The sequence below is a fragment of the Phoenix dactylifera genome, chromosome 4 (genome assembly GCF_009389715.1).
Source record: "Phoenix dactylifera cultivar Barhee BC4 chromosome 4, palm_55x_up_171113_PBpolish2nd_filt_p, whole genome shotgun sequence".
Taxonomy (NCBI): Eukaryota; Viridiplantae; Streptophyta; class Magnoliopsida; order Arecales; family Arecaceae; genus Phoenix; species Phoenix dactylifera.
In genome coordinates, this window is record NC_052395.1 from 6,317,809 (window position 1) to 6,326,890 (window position 9,082).

Here is a 9,082-nt window from a genome sequence, read left to right on the forward strand (position 1 = left end):
ATGCAGCATCCGCATACTCTCCCTCCCTTCGCTCATGCTCTCTTCCCTTCCCTCTCGCTAGCCTATGCTGCCGGATCTGGCAGATTTACTGAAACAGATCCTTAGTTATTAAAATGCATCTCCTTTGCATTTAGAAATTTCTATTTTATAAGTACTCTAATCAGAGTTTTCCCTCCTGATAGGAGATTTGGGAAAAATCATCTTTTCAGTAGCAACATATTTGGTTATGCGAAAGCTTGAAGGTGACAAGGTCGCTACTTCAGGCTTTTACTGTGCCCATTCAGTGATGCTGATCTGATGTCCGGTTATGTTCTGAATACCAATGTTTTGGAGTGGCTGGGGGATGAAGGGAGGTAACCCTTCAACCGTTAGTCCCTTGACAAACCATTAAATAATTGTCTGAAACTAGATATTCCTGTGTCCACTTTATCTCTAGTCTCTCTACAGACAGGTTTTGGTTTCATTTGTGATGACTCTGGAGGGATGGTTTAATAGATAAACTATTACATCGAGCTGGTTGCTAGAATCTATTTTCCTTTCAGCCTATAGGCAATCAAGTAGTCACCATCAGAAGATCATTTTAAGCATTGATAATATGGAGTTGAATTGTGAACCTTCTCATTTTCTCTCTTTCTGGCCAGAAAATCAGGCCTTTGTCAATGCATTTATTTATTTGGCTCTCTCGTCAAAGGCATGCAGTCGTCATCAAGTTAATATTTATACGGCTGCATCATCTTTTTCCTGGTAATAGGCTGCATCATAAATTTCATTTTCCCCTTAATATAATATGATGATGCTATCAGTTTCCTGTGGCAATAATGCTGCTGCTGCTGCTTCTTAGGAAAACTGCTAGTAGTTGTCTTTCCCTGGCACTGAAGTATGACATTGGTGATGGCCCGTTGCCTCTGAGTTCTAAGTGTTACTTGTTTTTTTTGCCTTGCCCTCTGCCATCCGCATAGACTTCTACCAAAAATACGCTAGCTTTCTGGTTATCATTTTGACTTTCTCTTCCTCATCCACACCCCTCTCTCTCTCTCTCTCTCTCTCTCTTGTGATTGTTATTAATTGTTTGGTTATGGACTCAAAACATTGACTGATGCACTAGGTCTCATGTCTTTTGTCCTAGCTGACAATATAGCTTCTCTAACACTTTGGCTTTACATGCCAGATTCACCAACGCGCATTCAGTCTATTACTTAAGGTCGTTGCATTTGATACTGAAACCAGCTCCACAAGTTACAACTCTTGTATCAGGATGAATGGGGTCAAAGAGGAATGCCAAAGGAATGGGCTGTTCTGTGAGAACGCCGCAATAGAAGCGTTACTGATGGGAGTAGATTGCGAGCCCTTTTATAAAAGAAGGGGCATGCATAAATTTTAAGATACTAACAATATCTCCTACAGTCGAAGTGCAAATGAATTTTCAGGTTGATGATTTTAGCACTCATGGTTTTGAGTAATTCTATGTACAATTTGTCACTTTATTTATTGGTTTGATGGAAAGAGTGGACCCAACTCCACCCATGCTTGTTAGGCTGAATGCATTATGGCTGCTTGGGGCTGCTCTCTTCCTTTTGCAACAGGACTGGATATATCCATTTTATCAGTTCTTTGACCTGCAAGAAGTTGCACTAATTGCAATTCGTTTCTATCGTAGTTTAAAAGCAACTGGTCATTATATGAGCTTTCTTGGATATAGAGATCTTTAAATTCTAAGAAAGTAAAAGGTCGAACAGTCAACAATTTGGTTTTATTGATAGATCTTGCTTTTGTTTTGTTCAAAATAGCAGATGAAGGCTCTAAGCTATCCCATACTAACAGAGCCTTGTTCAAGGTGGGAACTCAAATGGCTTCAGTCAAGCCATTATGGATGGGTCAACAAGAACCATAAGAAACAAAAAAATTTACTAGAGAAGCTAGGGAATAGATGGACCAACGGTGGAGTTGTCATCTTCATAGCTTGGGAATGCAATCAAAATAATATATCATGTCTATTTAAGTTGGTGACAGATCTTTTCGATTACACAAGTGGATGAAGCAACCTGGAAAAGCTATGCGCACTTTTTTTTCCTTTTTTTTTTTTTCCGATTACATCACCTTAGTTGGAAGTTGGTACAATTTCATAATTCATTATCTTGTGATTGCCGGAAATTTCTGTTCTGTCCGGTCATTTCTTCTTGGTGATCCTCAAAGATTTTTCTTATAACACCTATGAGTCATCCATCTAGGCATCTTATCATGTCATTAAATAATCAAGGGAGCCAATTCCAAGTTTCTAACTAGTCTTGGCCTCGCGTGACAACCGTTTTCCATCTCCTTGAAACAAATTTCTCAACTCTATCGTCCTTTTCGCTTAGTCCCATCCGTACAAATTATTGTACGGAAAGGGGAAAAGACTACCCCGAAAACATCATTTGAAAGCAATTGAAAAGTACGGAGTAAAATTAATCTTGCGAAAAATTCTATGCATATTCTCCGTGTCAAACCATTACAACTATAAAAGAAAAAACGTGGGGAACATAAAACTCTTTCTTAAATTAAATTATCACCTCAATCCCTCGCTGTTCTTTACAAAAGAAAAAAAATCTTAAAATTTAGACAAAATAAAAAAATAATCTCACATTTTCATCGCAGACGTGTTTCACCGCACGTGTCAACGGCCCTCCGTGATGACGTCCGAATCGGAGAGCGACATGGAGCAGGACATGGACTGCCGGAGTTCCTCGAACGTTAGGTGGCGGTGGGTCCCGGTGGGCCCCAAAAATTTTGGACCGGGTTCCACCATCGCCGACCCCAACCTCGCGTCCAGCAGCCACGCCTCTGCGCTCTCCCCATCTTCGCCGTCCACTTTCTCATCACCGGCCTCCAGCGCCCTCACCACCTGCCTCATCGTCGGCCTCGCCGCCGGGTCGACGATGGTGCACGCCAGCGCCAGCGCCACCACCCGCTCCACCTCCGCGTTGTCGAACCCCACCATTCCCCTCACCCTCGGATCCACCGCCGCCGCCGCCCCCAGCCCCCGCGCCCACTCCACCAGCGGCGGCCGCCCCTCCTCTGCAGGCCGCCGGCCGGAGACCACCTCCAGCGCCAGAACCCCGTAGGCGTACACATCCATGGCCGCCGTAGCCCGGCCGCTCCGGAACACCTCCTCCGGCGCCAGGTAGCCGGCAGTCCCCACCACCCGGCTGGTCCCCAGCGCCCGGTCGTGCGGGTGGGCCCGGGCCAACCCGAAGTCCCCGAGCCGGCCGGCCATCCACCGGTCCAGCAGGACATTACTCGACTTTATATCCCGGTGAACCACACGCCCCTCCCCCCACCCCTCGTGCAGATATAGCACCGCCGCCGCGACATCCTTTAAAATCCTCACCCTCGATGCCCAATCCAACGGCTCCGATGCACCGTGGATCCAGTTATCTAAGCTCCCATTCTCCATATAATCGTACACCAGGATCATGATCTCGCCGCCGCTGCCGCCACCGGCGGCCGGATCTCGGCGGGTGCGGCACCAGCCGCGGAGGCCGACGAGGTTGCGGTGCTTGAGCCGGCCGAGGCTGGAAACCTCCGCCGCGAATTGCCGGGCTTCGTCGGCGCCGCTCTGGGAGAGGACCTTCACGGCGACCTCGGCGCCGGCCAAGAACCCCTTATATACCCTCCCGTTGCCGCCGTAGCCGACCAGGTTCTTAGCAGAGAAGCCCTCCGTGGCGGCGAGGATCTCCCGATACCCAATCCGGTGCGGCCAGTACTCCAATTCCCAATCCTCCATCGCCTCGTCGCCTCCTCGCCCATTCTCTTCTATCATCCTATTTTTTCTCCGGCGACGGCGGCGAAGAACCACTAACAGAGCCACAACCGCGGCGGAGACCACAAGGATTGCGGCCGCGAGTGAGATGCTGGCGACGAGGGCTTTGGTTTTCGTGCTGGATGTGGGCTGCGATGGCTTGAAATTGGGGAGATCGGAGGTGATGAGGCCATCGCCGGCGGAGAAATTGGAGTTGCTGAAGCTCCAGCCCAGGATGCGGTGGTGCTCCACGAGCCTCCCGGTTGCGGCGCAGAATCCAACGAACATCTCGTCAAGGAAGACGGCGGAGAGGTTCAGATCGATGGAGATGAGGGGGCGGCGGGGCTTTCGGCCGAGGGCGGCGGGGGCCATGGTGACATTGAGCCGTCCGCCGACGAAGTCGACCCAGGCCTGGTAGTTTGAACCGTCATTGAGGGTTAGGTTGACGAAGGGGGAGGAGGGATTGTCGGGCCAGTAGCCGGCGGGGTAGGCAGCGACGGAGGTGAGGGAGTTGACGTCGACGCCGACGTGGTTGGCGTTGATGTCGGCGAACTCCTCGTTCTCGAAGACGTCGAACTCGACCGCGAGGACGTGGGAGGCGGGGTCGCCGTCGGCGGTCATGTTTAAGAGGCCAAGGTTCTGGGAGGAGATGGCGCCGAGGGTGCCGGCGGCGGGGGCGAAGAGGAAGGCGAGGCCGTGGCCAGGAAGGACGCCGGGGATGGGGGCGATGGAGAAGAGGAAGGATGCCGAGAAGGGGAGCACGCCGCCAGCGGAGGTGGAAGACTTGGCCGGAACTTCAGACTTGTAGAGGGCGCGGCCGAGGGAGAAGGCGGAGTCGTTGGTGAGGGAGAGGTAGCGCCGGCCGGGGCCGGGCTCAAGGGTGGCGTCGCCATAGAGATTTATGTCGGAGGGCTCGAAGCCGTTGAAGACGAAATCGACGGCCGAGGATGGAGGGTAGTAAAGGACTAAGATTAGGAGTGATAGGAGGAGTATCGGCGGTGTCCTCATGAGAGTAGAGAGCACCAGAACCGCGGTTTCTCTCGCCAGCGCCACCGCGTTTTGACGAGCTTTCGGGACGTAAAATGGCCATTTTGCCCTACTACTCGAAATAAAATATCTGAGAGACGGGGTCTATTTGGTAATTTTACTTCTTTTCCCGGCAATGGGAAGGAAGGTGCCGATGTGGGGATGCATGTCTGAAAAGTGTGCACGTGCGATGCAAATCCGAGAAAGAGGAAATACGGCACGGATGCTCAAAATTGGATTAGAAACAGAGGGTTAAGAGATCAAAGCTGTGGATTGAACCCGTGGCTGCCACGTTACCGTGTATTTTTGTTTATTCGATGATCGCGATAGTGGTCAAAGGGCTACCGCCATCTTAGAAGACGTCGGACCTAAAGAGAGGTGGGCCCGAGGAGAGCATCCATGGGATATATTTGGACTCGGCGGCTGCTGAATCCTAGGTGCCTTTGAAAAATTATATCCTAGCATCTTCTGATGGCGGTGCTTCATATCAATCATGCATTTTTATTTCTATAAATTTTTTTTTTTAACATGCGCTTATTTTGAATTGCCGTGCCGTGCACCCGACCAATTTGTTGCTGTAGTGCATCACTAACGTGGAGCATATGGGGCGGGATATAGCTTTTTAGGTGGATTTGTCTGATTTCAATGCCATGTCATTTACAGGGAAGGAACAGGTCAGGATAGGATTGTTGGTTCTGGATCTTAATTCACAACCAGCAACGTCAAATGTTTGGACAGCTTGGTTCAAAGTCTTGGTTTACAAAGTAAAATAATGTTTCCCTGTCTACATTTTTTACTTTGGCAGCTGAGCTATATGGATGGCTACAATGTACTTAAACGGAAGGAGTGCGATAAATCAGCATAATTATTAATGACCTCAGGATTCGGGATTTGAGTCTTGAGTTGTATTATCCACAGCATTTTGCCTTGAACAGTTAAATTACATAAAGGGGGGGATTGAGCAGCTACTTCGAGGTTTTTTGTGTAGCTCGCATGAAGGAGGCTATGGGATGCATCTAGTGGTCTAAGAGAGAGTCTGCCTGCCACTTAATGAAGAAGATTTGTGGGTGCAGTCCCTTCTCGAGAGGCGCCAGACGCTCCTTGCTCGGCACGCGGTGAGGTTTATTCTGGAGCCACAGCGATTATGGTGCTAGGTCATGGCGGTAAGATATGGTCGTGGGGGGACTAGAGGAGTCGCCCAGGGCAGTCGGCGATGTTTTTACATGTAGAGGGAGATCAGGAGGTACTTACCGCTTGCCGAGATGAACACGAGGTAGCTGATTGGCGATGGACAGAGTATTAACGTGATAGAGGATCTGTCGGTGGATACATTCCCTTTGTGATTCTAGTCGACTACGATCAGTGCAGAGGTGGGCGGCCTCCGGATGTGTGACCTCCTCATCCCTGGGGAGGCAGAGCTGGATGATGCCAGGCTCGACCAGCTGTTTGGTGAGCAGTTAGCAGATCGGGTCCGCTCGCTACCGATTTCAGAAGCTGCGGGCCTGGATGTTAGAGTATGGAACATGTCATACAGAGCTAGAGTTAGGGTTAGGGACGTGTCCTGGACCATCCAATGGGACCATGTGCCGGGCTTGGATTGCGGCTGGATCTGGAGATTTGGACTCCACCCTAGGGTTGCCTTATAGAAGGTGGCCTGGGAGCGCTTGCCGACGAGAGCGGTGCTGAGTCGACGAGGATTGAGCATTCCCCCACAATGTTCCGAGTGTCGGACAGAGGAGACAGTGGATCATGCGTTGTTCCAGTGTGTGTGGGCGAGGAGGGTCTGGACACTTGCTGCAGTACCGCAGGAGGCTTGGAGTCAAAGAGACTCCTTTCTACAGATTATCCGGCATTGGACTGATCTACCTCAGATGTGTCGGGCGGCCATAGGAGTGTCCTGCCTAGCCTACCAGATTTGGCTAGCGAGAAATGCTCGGACCTTTAGAGAGCATGGCTCGTCCTCGAGGTTCGTGGTGGAGTGAGCCGGAGTACAGACAGCTGAGATTACTCAGGCAGGCTTAGATTATGGGCCTTTGACAGCTCGGAACACCTGGAGCCCCCATATTGCTCAGGCAGCACACCATCGGGGTGTATTTCACTTGGAAGCCCCCATCTCCGAGATTCCTTAGGAGACACCCTGTGGGTAGGGGAGGGTGAACTGCCTAGGGCACTGTGTGACTTAGTTTTTGCTGATTCTGCTGGGTGTATTTATTCACGTAATATATGAAATACCCGTTTTTAGAAAAAAAAATACAGAAAAGACTATATATATATATATATATGTAATAATCTTTTTCTCACCTTGGTCCTTGTAATATATCAATAGCCAATTTATATTGTAAATTTTGAAAGCCATTCACTTCAATTCCACCATTTGGGACTTTAATAGCTAGTGCTCAAACATGCCGTTTGAAGAACTAAAGCCATTTTTTCCATCTATCGACGTCAAAACTAGAAGCGACCTGTGAGCGAGTGGCCTCCCAAACCTCGATGAAGGCAATATTCGATCCCAGATACAACAACAAGGACATTACCAGCTTGGTAAACGCATAAGAGAGAGAGAGAGAGTTCATGCATGGTCCGGAACAAAAGAGGTGAACAATCGCAAAAGTGATATACATCTAGTATATCATGCTGCCTTGTGATATACATCTCATGCTTTTTTTGGAGGTTTAAATGGGTTTAGTGCAGGTCGAATCCTGCGAGGTTCACAAATCCATATTTGATGAGATAATCAAGTTTAAATTCATGGAGCAACCTTTGTGGTAGCTGGCGGATTTTTTCTTTATGAGACTATGATGCCACTGACTAAATCGAATGGAGCATAGGAAGGGTTGATATATGCCATTACAATCCTTCAAGCGGATCACGTAGTGTTAGAAGGAGATTTCAAGGCAGTTATTTCATGGATCTCTATAGAAGCAAAGCACCATTTGCTTAATCATCCTTTAATGATAGATATTCAAAGACTTAAGGTGAACACTACTTCATATGCAGTAAGCATGTATTCAGAAAAGTTAATAGGATGGCAGATTAAATGGTTTTCTATGTGGTTGATCCTGGTAGTTCAGTACTCTAGAAGAACTCTTTGGATTGATTGAGTACCTTTCGAGATATTATTGTAGCGGATGCCAGTGATTGCATCTACTCAAGAGCTATGTAAAGCAACCAAACCAAAAAAAAAGTTTAAATTCATATTTGAAAATTATTTATTTGGTTCAATTTTGATGTATACCCATCTTAAAGTTTGATTAGTTAGGTTGCCTCATGATATACGTCTTATTATGCTCTTTTTAGAGTTTATTTGGGTTCGGTGCTAGTTGAAATTTGAATCCGTTGGGTTTCAAAAATACAAATTTGATGTTATAATCAAGTTTTTAGATTCAACTTTGAAATTTACTTGTAAGTTCAATTTCAATTTAAACCAGATTAAAAGTTTGATAGCTTCATAATATTTTCTTTTCAAGCAAAATATCATGCTCCAGATATTTTTTACTTTCATTAACAGACAACATTATGACATAATTTAATTTAATAACTACAATGTTCATAGTTGTGATATATTTTTATGACTCTAAAATTTGCACCTGACATGACGATTGTCCATGACCTTTTGCACAAACTATCATCTTAAATTAGTTCTTATCTAAATTCAATAGATTATATATAATAAAACAAAATGTAAAGATGCAAAAGTAACACACATACACAATTATATATATATATATATATATATATATATATATATATATATATATATATATATATATATATATATATATATATATATATATATATATATATATATATATATATATATAAAGAGAGTTGGATTGGACTAACTTGTAGTTCTTTACTTAGATTTGATCAGATCTAGATCGGACGACGGAGATTCCATATCAATTCATCCAGTTGCTTCGATCTGAATAGTGATTTCAAATACAAGTCTAGCTCTCTCTCTCTACACGTACATACAAAATTTGTAGTACTCACATAAATATTTTTGAATTATTAGTTATCCTAGTTTTGGATATGATCATACCCCAACGTAGGCAAATATGTTTTTTGAGGTTGGCTTTTAGGATTCTAACTTTTTTTTTTTACAATGAAATTTGGTTACCGACCGATGTATGAAATATTGGACACTTCGACTTCGGATTAGACCGACCTACTTGACCACGGTATGAACCGAGGTGAATAACTTCAGCAAAATCCGAAGAGCCAATCTACATGTGCCAATAAAAACCGGCAGTTATAGCAATATTGCTCTCAGCACGC

At 46.1% G+C, this 9,082-nt stretch overlaps 1 protein-coding gene across 1 annotated transcript; it reads right to left on the reverse strand.

The window, feature by feature from the left end:
* Nucleotides 1-1,164: 1,164 nt before the first annotated feature.
* On the reverse strand, nucleotides 1,165-5,577 carry LOC103720175 (L-type lectin-domain containing receptor kinase VII.1-like). The gene has a single exon (XM_008809768.4). The coding sequence runs from the start codon at nucleotides 4,784-4,786 to the stop codon at nucleotides 2,654-2,656; it is 2,133 nt and encodes a 710-aa protein (XP_008807990.2). The 5' UTR covers nucleotides 4,787-5,577; the 3' UTR covers nucleotides 1,165-2,653.
* Nucleotides 5,578-9,082: the final 3,505 nt, after the last annotated feature.

Bases quoted from the DNA above. Each gene is read 5' to 3' on its own strand.
- LOC103720175 (XM_008809768.4), bottom strand. From the start codon at position 4,786: ATGAGGACACCGCCGATACTCCTCCTATCACTCCTAATCTTAGTCCTT.